This window comes from Odontomachus brunneus, unplaced genomic scaffold (assembly GCF_010583005.1).
Source record: "Odontomachus brunneus isolate Ranch 3 - 2012 unplaced genomic scaffold, Obru_v1 Obru_scaffold_001, whole genome shotgun sequence".
NCBI classification, from domain to species: domain Eukaryota; kingdom Metazoa; phylum Arthropoda; class Insecta; order Hymenoptera; family Formicidae; genus Odontomachus; species Odontomachus brunneus.
In genome coordinates, this window is record NW_022639451.1 from 6,479,930 (window position 1) to 6,492,584 (window position 12,655).

The window sequence follows — 12,655 nt, forward strand, 5'->3', positions numbered from 1 at the left end:
AACAAATGATCGATTTGAATCAAGCTTTGCGTGAAAAACGACCAGAATATAAAAAAAGGCAACATAAAGTGATTTTGCTTCATAATGCACCATCACACACAGCAAAACTGGTCAAGGAAACGATTGAGGCGTTTAGTTGGGAAATACTTTCGCATGCGGCTTACTCACCAGACTTGGCTCCGTCCGATTACTATTTATTTGCATCGATGGGACACGCACTTGCTAGGCAGCGCTTCACTTATTACGAAAATATACGAAAATGGCTCGATGACTGGTTTGCCTCAAAAGAACAACAGTTTTTTTGACGTGGCATCCACAAATTGTCAGACAAGTGGGAAAAATGTATAGCTAGCGATGGGCAATACTTCGAATAAAATATTTTTTATCATTTTCATACAATAAACGTGTATTTTTTATATAAAAATTGCGGTTTCATATTTACATACCTGGTATGTTAATGGCACCCACCAAGGAAATATTTGTTGATTTTAAGATAATTTTTCTCTCAGTGTATTAGAAGCTTAACACGGAACTTTTCCTACACGGGTCGGTTTCAACGCAAACATAAAATGTCCCGTGTGCTTGAAGTCGCTGTAAAGTTTACGCCCGTCAGTCTTGGGGATTCTTTCTCTTTTCTCTTTTTCTTGCTCATTTAATTGTTCCATGTGCTTAAAGTCACTGTAAAATTTACGCGCGCCAGTCTATCTTAGAGATTCTTTTTCTCCTCTTTTTTTCTTGCCCGCTCATTTAATTGCGATTTCCGGCGGACTAGCACATAGCGCTGATGACCCTTTTTTGTCGGGAGTGCAATATATTTCCCGGTCTCATTAGAGTGCCGCGGGTTGCGTAATAATTCGACGGTCTCGCGGAAGCGCTCGGACCGCCGCGAGCGCGCCCCGAAAGCGGGTCAACGACATCGCGCCGAGAGGATAACCGCGGGTCCGATCGAGCGTCCTTTGCGCGTATGACTAATGATTCCGTATTAGAGGTCTGTCGGGTACGAATACGGTATTCGGCCGGTTGGCATGCGAATTCCTCATACGTCGCTATAATATTTTCCTCCTTCACCATCCCCTCCTCCTCCTCCTCCTCCTCCTCTTCCTTCTTCTCTTTCGTCTCATTTATTCATTTATTAATTCTTCCTTCTTTTTTTGTTTTCTTTTGGGGGCGAAACTGGTTTTTTCGCGGCCTTTATCCGCGGGCGCCTCTCGGGCGGGACGCGAGGAGTTGCGTCGCGTAAATACGCGTAAATAATTTATCGGTGCCGGAGAGAGGTAGCCGACCGGCCGGCGTCATAATTTACAGCGGGCTCTCGCGCGCGAGATTATTAATGTCTCATTCTCGCTTAACACGCCACACCACTCCCCTTGCTCCGTTCTCAACCCCTTGTCGGCTCCCCTGTCCCGAAACGGCCGGACCAATTTCCGCGTGCTTACCTAGCTCGCAATCGCGTCGAGGGAAGTTTCCACACGCGCCAGATAGAAAAGAACTCGTGCCCGTGTACGGAAACCTGCAAATTTATGGATCGGAAAGCGATCGTTTCGCGTGGCCGTTACGTTACGCGCAATTTATGAATCGTTTCGCAAAGTGACGAACAAAATGGGGAGGCCGGCGCTCTCGAGAGACGAGCCTGTAAATTGGCGGATTGAAAAGAAAAGCACTTTCTCTGACGTCGCGCGTAATTTACGAATGATCTCACAAAACGAGGTACAAAACCGGAGACTCGTCGCTCGAGACTGTAAGTCGTGCGATTTCGAAAGGAGTTATGCATTTTCTAACGTCACGCATGATTCACGAGTGACTCCGCGATAGAAATGATTGATAAAAATGAAATAGAAACTCTCGACGCGCGCTGCAGGGCCAAGCTGGCGATCGATCGCGAGGCGGTCGCGCGCGAAGAGAGCCGCTCTCCGGTCTCTCCGTTGTTCCACATACGCCCGTTAGCCGGCCGGCTGGCGACGGCGAGAAAGTGAGTTCTTTCAACGTGATCTTGAACTTGAGGGATTCGTAACGACAGGTTGTGAGCACGAGCTGGCCGCTTGCCCGAGAAAGCGAGCGACGCCGTCGTTGTCGTCGTCGTCGTCGTCGTCGTTGACGGTCGAGGAAATGCACGTTTGGCACGGTACACGGAGAGAATATTTCAGTTCTTTTTCATATCAATTCTTTTCAATGTTTTACTGCGTTTTTAGTAGACCAGGAAAGCAGGCCGTCAGTAAGATCCATTTTACTGAAGCACGCAGCAAATTTCGCTGGAAACATAGCAGATAAAGACAAAGCTAGTGTTTTAACATCACATTTCATTTTCTACAATGTAAGTAGCACGTGTGTGATGAAAAAATAGAAATTATTGCCGAATGCCTTGATTGTAAGATCCTATAGCAGTTTTCAAGTTAAAAATTTCTAGGTTTGAAATCCTATGATAGCTTTTGTGGATTCCTTATGAATGACCTTGTCATGCTCAATGAATTCATATAAGCAAATCAGATCAGATATTTCTATCGTGCCTGTCTGTCGCTCTAGAGTTCCTTTAACAAGAATTGGTCTGCATCCTGTCCGTCATTTTTAAGGACGACGTGAGTGGGAGAGGAAAAAGAGAGAGAGAGAGAGAGAGAGGAGCGAGAAAGAAGTTCTAAGACAAATGACTGCAGCTTCTCTCTCATTCATTCGTTTATTCACTCACTTTCTTCCTACAAATGGCGGGCGGTATTCTAACTCTGACTTGAGGCATTCTATGTGAGCCTGAATTATTATTTATTATTTTATATATTTTTCTGTATGTAAGATAATCGTTGTTGCTTCGAATGTACACGCCAAGCTCTCTTTGGGCGATCCACAAGGCAGCGCGATCTGTAATGCAGGACAGAATTCTGTAAAAGCACGCGACAGGGGGCGGTCGGCATTAACGGAGGAAGATCGATCTAAAGCCCGAATTCGTTCGGGTATCACGATAACCATCGCGTTAAACGTCCGGCCACGTCGACGGTTTAGGAAGGGAACGTGCGCAGCTCGGAATCGATCAATCTCTCCCGGCTCCCTGTTCCGTTTTCTTTGCCCCCACTCAGCGAGTAATTAGAAACTGAAGCCTAATTAGGACGGTGGAACGCGTGACTTATGGAAAAAATCGGCAGCGCGCGTCGGTGGGAGTTATTATGACGGTTATTAGTCTGGCGTGGGGCTAATTTATGAAAGCCATTAGGCGAACGCCTGATTAAAACCCGCGCCCGATACTTATACCCCGCCGCGTGTATGCGCGTAGAAGGTACTTTGCGCGCAAACCTGTAAAATATCCCTCCGGACTTTCGAAGAAAAGCTAGTTGATTCCCGTTCAACCGCGGCCGGCAAACCGACGCGCGATGAAAGGATGAACGCGGCGCGAGGAGCTGGGGCTCCGACCGACGCGCTTTTGCTACTTCCGCTACTTCTACCTGAGCGGCGGACTTCTTTCACGAATGTAACGTTCCTCTTTTTCTCTCTTTCTTTCGTTTCTTCATCGCGTTATTCAATTTGAATGCGAGGGATTCTGCGGCAGAATCCTCAAGTCGATCTTCGCTCGTCACATGGCGACGTTCGCAGCAGCTCCTCGCGAGAGACCTTCGAGCATCTCCACGCACGTTAAGTACCTCTTCGGAAATGTACACCTTTCGTCCAATTTTCAAGGAATCGAACGAATTCGACGAGAAGGGAATCCGAGGATCTCGTGCGGGTAACGCGGGACACGCGGTGAGGCGGAGGGAGCCGCGAAAGAAATATCATTTCCAAGGCGCGGGAGATCCGCGGGAGCGATTCCTCGCAGACGGGCGAGGCGGCAGCGAGAATCGCAAGATGATGAAAAGGTGAAGAAGGTGGCGGGAGAGGAGTCGGCGGCGAGGAGAAGGCGAAGAGGCTCGAAGTGCAGCAAAAGGAATTGCTGCGCCAAGGATATATCTCCGTGAGAAAAGTTTGGTGCTCCGTGCATTGCGGGACTTATTAAGCGGATATCACACGTCGAAAAGAGGAGGAGAAGCAGCGATCGAAGAGGAGAGGAGTATTGCGGTTTCACGCCAAGGGAAAGGGAGAGAGTATTCCGCCGAAAATGGCATTGACGCCGCGTTGCCGCGGAGGCGGAGGTGGTGGCGGCGGCGGTGGCGGCGGCAGTGGCGGTGGCGGCGAGAACAACCTCTGCGAGGAGCTGGCGAACGAGGACGAGGGGGCTAACGTGGCCAATTTCGAACCTCTCAGCGACTCCTGCGGCGAGAGCGACATGGAGGGCCTCGACCTCTCCCTCTTCGAGCCGCAGGTCGACGCCGCTTCCTGGTGCGACAGCCGCATCCACGCCGGCACTCTCCACATCCTGGTCCATTATTGCGGTAAGCTGTGCGAGTTTCACGACGTATATACGGGATGCTCCGAACGGAGGGGCTCGAATTTACCGAGTCTAACTAAACCTCTCTCTTTCCGTCGCGGATCGGTAGCGAGATTCGCACGGACGTCGGGCCAGCGAGCAAAGGACGAAGAGGAGACGCGTTATTACATTCGTTCTGCCTGAAGTAACGAATGAGCGTGATCTTTCAGGATTTACCTCGTCGCGCGCGGATGTCGCCGTGTCGCGCGGGACGGCCGTCATTTAAGTGTATACTTAACACGTGTCCGCTTTACCTCTCTGTTTCTCTCCCGCTCCGAGAGAGCCTTCCACGGTATCGGAGTAGGACATTAAAGCGATATCCTGGCGCCACAGCGTGAGTGGGCCCGAGACGATCCTGCGAGCGAGCGAGCCGCACGACGAAGAGCACGAAGAGAGCGATGCCATTATTCCGTGGCCCACGGGCTGATCGCCAATTGCTATCCTCCGTATAATTGCCATTAACATACAATGCGGCACGCGCGCGTCGAGAGGGCCCCGGCGATTTACTGTCGCGCATTTATTTCGCGGGCTCCGAGGCGAATCCGTCGCGTTGCGTTTACCGCGAATGATCGCCGACGGTCACTTCGGTAAACAGCTCGTGTCGGGGGAAAAAGGAAGCGAGGCCGCGATGAGGAGAGTTACGCGCTTGTCAGTGCGCGAAGAATTGATTCTCGTATCGACAACGCCGAACGCCGTAAGAATGAAAATCGATTTTTCACACTGCAAAAGTGAAGGTCGATTTCTCCTTTCTTCCTCCCCTTCGATTTGGAATCCGAAAGCCCTTTCCGCTAAAAGCTTTCAAGAATCTTAGGTATTTATGGTTTGATTTTTTGCATTTAGGATTATTTTCAGTTCATCAACGCTGCAAGAATTGTTTTCTCGATTGGCTACTTAGCGTTTTAGGATAAACTTGAGATAGTCCTAAATATACAAGATTAGACTCTCCCTGCACATTTTCCAAATTTCTCTAATACTAAAATTTAAAAATTTCTAATATTGAAAATTAAAGTTTGTAGATTTTTATGCTAAAATTTCAATATTTCGAGTACTGATTTTTTAAGTTAAAAATTTCTAGTACTACACGGAAAAAAGATTTGGTTGAATTAACTAAATATCTGGTCGAATATGAACGATCCAGAAATTCCGATTGAGGTAATCCGACATGTCTGGTTAAATAACCAGACATGTTTGGTTAGTCTACCAAAAATCTTGTTAACTTAAACAGAATTCGGGTTATTTCAATCGGAATTTCTGGGTCGTTCATATTCGACCAGATATTTGGTTAATTTAATTAAACCTTTTTTTCTATGTAAAATTGTGAAATTTTTGATACTAAAATTGCAGAATTTTTAATATTGAAGATTAGAACTTTTTGCACAAATTTTATTTTAATTTTTCAAAGTTTATTTAAAAAGAGAATTCTATTCTTTACACTGATAGAAAAAAAATAGTTGAATTAACTATAATCTTACTATATTTTATAGTTAATTTTGGCGTTAACCATATTTTTATAGTTACCTTAAACATGCAATTTATAGTAAAGGTAACCATAAAATATAGTCCGCACAACTATCTTACATAGCTATCATAAAATAAAATGAAATATTGGTATATTAAAATTTACCATAAAATATTGTTACAAGAAACATATTTAAAAGTACTATTTTAACATACGTAATAGTTGTGTGCAAAACTCTACTAATATTTTAGTAGTAATATTATTATTTCTTCCTCTTCTCTCCTCTTACAGTCCTATTTGCTACGGTCTGATTGAAGTAACCCGACATGTCTGGTTAAATAACCAGACATGTTTGGTTAGTCTACCAAAAATCTTGTTAACTTAAACAGAATTCGGGTTACTTCAGTCGGAATTTCTGGATCGTTTATATTCGATCAGATATTTGGTTAATTCAACCTTAAATCTTTTTTTTCCGTGTAAAATTGTGAAATTTTTGATATTAAAATTGCAGAATTTTGAAAGCGTGTGGTGATTGATCTTTCTTTTCATATGCCTGTGGTGTATGAAAAATTTCCGACTCTGCTGGGGATCGAATCCGGGACCTCTAAACATGATAGTCCAGTGCGTTGTCTGCCATGTTACGCTCATATATTATTTCTTATATTTAATTTATTATACAGGGTGTCCCGCGTAAGACGTACGAAAAGAAAAATATAAGTAGAACACATAAAAGTGAACAAAAATTGTATAGGTCATTTTTCAAACCATGTAAAATTTTGAGATATTAATTAAAATAGTTGGGCATATCAGAGCGCGGCGACACGGCAGGCGGGACATACGCTCGCCGCGGCCGGCAAAGAAAATGGAAGAACACACACATACACGGACGCACACACGGAGCTACTCATTTCAGTATGCCAAACGATCCACCTCTCTGGCCTATAAGATAAGCCCGCGAGCAATCGTCCATTTTTTTCGCCGGCCGCGGCGAGCTGTTTGTCCCGCCTGCCGTGTCGCCGCGCTCTGATATGCCCAACTATTTTAATTAATATCTTGAAATTTTACGTGGTTGTTTGAAAAATGACCTATACAATTTTTGTTCACTTTTATGTGTTCTACTTATATTTTTCTTTTCGTACGTCTTACGCGGGACACCATGTATAGGCTCGTCCAATAGAGATCTCCTTACTACATTTATGGTAAATTGGCAATTAAATATAGTCAAATTTATCATGCATATAAATATACTCGCTATTTAGAATAGTTGTGTTTAATTATTTTTTTTGTCGTTTTTATCATGTGTATATAATAAAATAAATGGTAAAAATATAGACACATTTATTATTTTTAGCGATTAAATACAGTTGCGTTGACTATATAAAATAGTTAATTCATTGTACTATTTCATATGAGTAACTCAACTATATTTATGTTTCACATTATCATAAATCAGAGTAAAAAATTTTTATGGTTGGTTTAATCATGCTTATATTGTAATTTTTACCACAATTATGGTAACGCTTACTGATTTTATGGTATTCCTCACTATATTTTTTTATAGTATATTGTGTTTATAGTCCCAATTATCATGCATTTTTCTCTCAGTGTAGTGTGAAAAATCTAGTATTTTAAACCGAGAAAAAACGATTATTTCTCCATTGGGGCGCAGCTTCAATGTCGACATCCTCGCGCGACGTCGTGGAAATCCGTGAGACTACATAGAGCATCGTCGAACGAATCGTTAATAACGACGCACTTTAATGGCAACCCATTCATTTCGCGCGCTCACCGCGCGTCGTCCGGGGCGAGCCGTGCAAATTCGCCCTCGCTTTCGCGCGTGGGTGTAAAACACGAAATGAAACGGCCGTCGAGCTTTTCTGCGGATCCGCTCGGTAGGCGACTTCACCTTGACGCCGGGCATGCATCTTGACGCCACGTCGAGGAGGTAATTGGGTAATTTAATCGAGGCAGATAGCGTGGCGCGCGTAACCGATGCGCGGGGATTACGAAGCCGATTACTATTAACTCGTTCGCACGACGAGCAGGCGGCCGTGGATTCGTCGCGCTCTCGCGTCCGTCAGAAGAATCAAACAAGGAAAAAGAAACGCGAGACACGGGACAAATTTCACTCGCTCGGTTGTACGTTCGTGTAAGGCGAAATGACGGGATACGCGATTACGCCTCGCGATTACCATCCGATGTCTGCCGTCGGATATCTAAATAAACGGACGATCGACTTTGCAAGATTTTTCGAAAAGAACGAGAAAAAGAAAAAAGGAAAAAAAGAAAATAGAATCAAGGAAGAAACATCTGCGGCAATTGCATTTCATGTTATCGACATTTCTCGCCTCGATTATTTCCACTCGTGCACGTGTCGAGATTGTTGTTTGCGGCCGAATCTCGGTGAAAATGTCGCTCGAAAAAAGAGAAAGAGAAAAGGGAACGGCACGAAACATACGTAATATGCTGCGGGCTCGCGCATTGTTATTATTCAACACAAAACGAATTTTATTCCGCCCACTCGCTGTTATTTCACTCGCGTTCGACGCTTTCCGTGGAGGTCGCGTGGGTGAGGATTGCGGCGGCGAGGACGGATGAAACGCCCGTCAGAATTTCCTCCGCGGGCTCGTCCCGGCTCAGGAATTCACCTCGGACGCGGCGGATACGCGTGCGTTCGCGGAGAAATAATTGGCTAATTTAATCGGCTCGGATAATCGCGCGTCGTGGGTGTGCACGGCATTATTAAGGTAATATTATTAACTCGTCCGCGCGCGCGGAAGGACGTTTCGCGACGTGTCGTGCCTGCGCCTCGCGCACGCGAATACTTCCATCCGTCTCTCGGCGAGATTCTCTCCGACATCGCACGGGATAACTCATTGATTCGTTTAATAACTAATTTCATTAGTTGCTCCACGGTGTGACTAATTGACGACGCTACGGCGGAATCGCAACATCTCGTCGGTGCGCTTATCGCGCGGTCGACTGTCGCGTTTCCCGAGAGAAAGAATAAATTCTTCATCTCGAATCGAAAATATTCACTCGACGACTCAAAGTGTAAAATTCATTCCATGCGACTGTAAGGTCTCTGAGCGACTCGACTGCGGCTCTGCTCTCCGAACGGAATTTCAGCCTAAGAAATTTAGAAAGTACGGAGCGTCGCCGGCGTGTTTGCACATTGAGAATTCTCCGTTATCGCGACTTTTCTCACGCGTATTTATGCATGTCGGGTTCGGTGAGGCGTGCGACGCGTTTCGCTCGCGAATCCGTTCGCTGCGAGTGCTTTCCCCTCGGATCAGATACGGCCGGCCGACCGGGTTGAAACGCCTGTCAAGATTTTCTGGGGATTTTACCGCCAGTTGGGAATTTTACCGCGCGGCGGGCTCTCGGATGACACGCGTCTCGACGTCGTGTCATAAAGATAATTGGGTGCATAGCATTATTAACCGGCGGTGGCGGTGGCGGCGGCGACGGCGGCGGCGACAGCAGCGCGGGTGAACGCCTGTCGCGCATCAACGTGAATGGGTGCTGAATGGTTAACCCGCAGCTCGCGGCCTGTATCGAAGTCGCAGGTGGAAATCGCGTAGAGAACGCGCGATACCTCGAGCTACAGCTCGTTAACGTTTTGTGAGAAATAAAACGTTGATAAAGAACGAATCGCGCACTCCGCTGAAAACAATTAGGGGAAGCATGCCGAACGAGCCTTCCCAGTTGGACAGTCCCATCGCGGCCGAGTGTTGGCGAAAGAGATTGAGATAGTTATTAAGGGAAGTGTATTCTATGCTGCGGATATCTCTTGCAGCTAACGTCTCACTTGCGTCAAGGGAATGGTTGGTGTGTACGCTTTCGGAGAAGCAATTCTTTGATTGTTTCAAACGAGCATGCGTGTGTGTGTACACTGAGAAAAAAATTTACTAAATTTCAAAAAACGTTTGTTTGGGTAATACTGTAAAGTTATTTGTTTTTAAATTAAGTAATTATTTTCTAAAATTAAAGAAGTTTTAAATATAAATTTGTTTCTTTAATTTTAGAAAATAATTACTTAATTTGAGCAAATATCTTCACAGTACTATTCAAAGGAACGGAAGTGTATTCTATGCTGCGGATATCTCTTGCAGCTAACATTTCACTTGCGTCAAGGGAATGGCTGGTGTGTACGCTTTCGGAGAAGCGATTCTTCGATTGTTTCAAACGAGCATGCGTGTGTGTGTGTGTGTATACACTGAGAAAAAAATTTACTAAATTTCAAAAAAACATTTGTTTGGATAATACTATAAAGTTATTTGTTTAAATTAAGTAATTATTTTCTAAAATTAAAGAAGTTTTAAATATAAATTTGTTTCTTTAATTTTAGAAAATAATTACTTAATTTGAACAAATATCTTCGCAGTACTATTCAAAGGAAGGGAAGTGTATTCTATGCTGCGGATATCTCTTGCAGCTAACGTCTCACTTATGTCAAGGGAATGGCTGGTGTGTACGCTTTCGGAGGAGCGATTCTTCGATTATTTCAAACGAGCATGCGTGTGTGTGTGTGTGTATACACTGAGAAAAAAATTTACTAAATTTCAAAAAAACATTTGTTTGGGTAATACTATAAAGTTATTTGTTTAAATTAAGTAATTATTTTCTAAAATTAAAGAAGTTTTAAATATAAATTTGTTTCTTTAATTTTAGAAAATAATTACTTAATTTAAACAAATATCTTCACAGTACTATTCAAACAAACGCTTTTTGATATTTAGTAAATTTTTTTCTCAGTGTATGTCTAATGGAATATTCAAGTGGAGAAAATAACGCTCGTCTTTTCCAGTTTGCGCTGTTAGCGACGTGTAATTCATTTCGTAATGTCGAGAAAGTCGCGATTGCGGAGAGTCACTCTCGAGAAATTGGAAAAGAAGTAGGAAGCGCAGTATTTTTCTTTAGGGTGTAGCAGTATGCGATTGGTACGCCGTTTGCATTGCGACAATTTCTCTTGTTTACGGACAAGTGAACGAGTTTGCGAGTCTCAGTGCACGAGAGCGGTCATTGAGAGATTTGAGAACTGTCAGATTTTTTTAATGCAAAGTGCACCAAAATAATCTGCGAGTGGAAGTATACACACGAGAGAAAAGCATATCTCTAAGTAATAAAAAATATTTATAACATATATAAATATAACATATATATTTATAACATATATAAATATTTATAAAATATTTTCCAAATGAAAACACATATATTTTCACAAAACTTTAGCTTTGAACCGTGAAGAAGTAATTGTTTGTTCTAACTCAATAAAAGAATTTAGATTTAAGTGTGTTACAGTATCCACCGAATGAATATTTTTTACTTCTTAGATATTTTTCGCGAATGACGCGACGCGCCGTCGTGCAATCGACGTTGCAGCATCGAGCTATCGCGTCTCGAATAGAGAGAATCCATCGCAATTGCCGAAGATCGTTTCTTTCGAGGAACCGGGAGAAAGGGGGAAATCATCGTCTTTGTTCGGAGTGAAATGCGCGGGCGCGTCTCTTCCGGCGTTGCATTATCCAATCCATCACACTTCGCGGATGATCCGCGAGCGACACGACGCTGCCGTTCTTTTCGGAGCGCTCAAATTGCTGATTATTAATCTAACGACGCGCTATCTTTCCCGGGAGGTAGTAGTCCGATGTGCGTGCTCGCCGTGCTTAAACAGAAAATCGTCGCTCTGGGCGGCGTGCGTGCGTATGTACGTACAGACGCAACGTAGACGAAGAGGGACGCGTCTCGAACCCTTCTCCTCCTCCACCTTCACCTTTTCCTTTTTCCTCTTCTTCTTGCGCCGTGGGCGAGCCGCGACGGGGCAGGGAAACTGTTACGAGATCGATTCGCGGCGGGGACCAATTAAATCGTGATCCACCGCGCGCGGATATAATGCCAGCAGAAATCCCGCTCGCAGATATAATCTCCCTCGTCGCAATAAATCGATGTAGGTAAATGAGTCGCGGCGGCGTTTCCACCGCGGGCTGTCTTTCGTCCTGCTTTCTCGTTCCATCACCCACTTACATACTCGGCATTGCGCGCAGGAGGCGAAAGAGGAAGAGAAGGAGAAGAAGGAGGAGGAGGAGGAGGAGGAGAAGGCGAGCCCACGCTGCTCGTCGACGCAAACGCACGTTGCGTGCGGCGTCGCGGGAGCCTCTTCTTCTCCTCGCGGCCGATTACGCCGAGGAAGACGATGACGATGACACAGAGTTGACTCGAGGCTGATTCTCACGTGGGAAGAACGGGGCCATCCCGCGTGATCATCCCTCTCTTGTCATTTATCGACGCGAGGCAATCGTTACCGCTCGCTTGCCGTGATTTGTTGTTCCTCGAATCTAGTCGGTTTATATATCGCGTATGGCTGCTGGATTTATAGAGCTTTTGTTAGTGACAAGAGCCGGCTGGTTGGCTGGCTGGCTGGCTGACCGACCGGCGCGCGGACAGTCGTTTTACGGAAGAGAAGCCACAACGGAGAGATGAATATGTATCTCGAATACGTGGGGATCTCTCTGCTGCGAATGAATGTATATCAGGAAAGCCGAGGTACGCGAATCGTAGAGAGAACGGATAATTATCTGTGCGCGGGACCTGGAAGACCCGACGTCCCGGAAACGGAGTCTTACAGGTGGAATCCGAATTAAATCTAGAGACTGGAAACGACTAGGAATAACATCATAAATGGGAGTTCATAAAGGGGGATCTGTAATGCTCGAATATTTCCCATATTGCTCAACTTGTAGAAGCTACATTGAAGGAGGGAGGGAGAGAGAGAGAGAGAGAGAGAGAGAGAGAGAGAGAGAGAGAGAGAGAGA

The 12,655-nt window shown here is 45.0% G+C and overlaps 1 protein-coding gene across 6 annotated transcripts in view; it reads left to right on the forward strand.

Annotated features, from left to right (window-relative positions):
* LOC116853897 (probable Ras GTPase-activating protein) overlaps positions 1–12,655 on the forward strand; it is a 552,848-nt gene that overhangs the window by 236,149 nt on the left and 304,044 nt on the right. For 4 of the 6 annotated variants that reach the window (XM_032835239.1, XM_032835256.1, XM_032835267.1 and 1 more), the window contains exon 2: positions 3,658–4,346. The exons of the other annotated variants lie outside the window; for them this stretch is intronic. In XM_032835239.1, coding sequence (XP_032691130.1) covers positions 4,073–4,346 — 274 coding nt within the window. In that variant the 5' untranslated portion in view covers positions 3,658–4,072. The remainder of the gene's footprint in view (positions 1–3,657; positions 4,347–12,655) is intronic. 6 annotated transcript variants of the gene reach the window in all.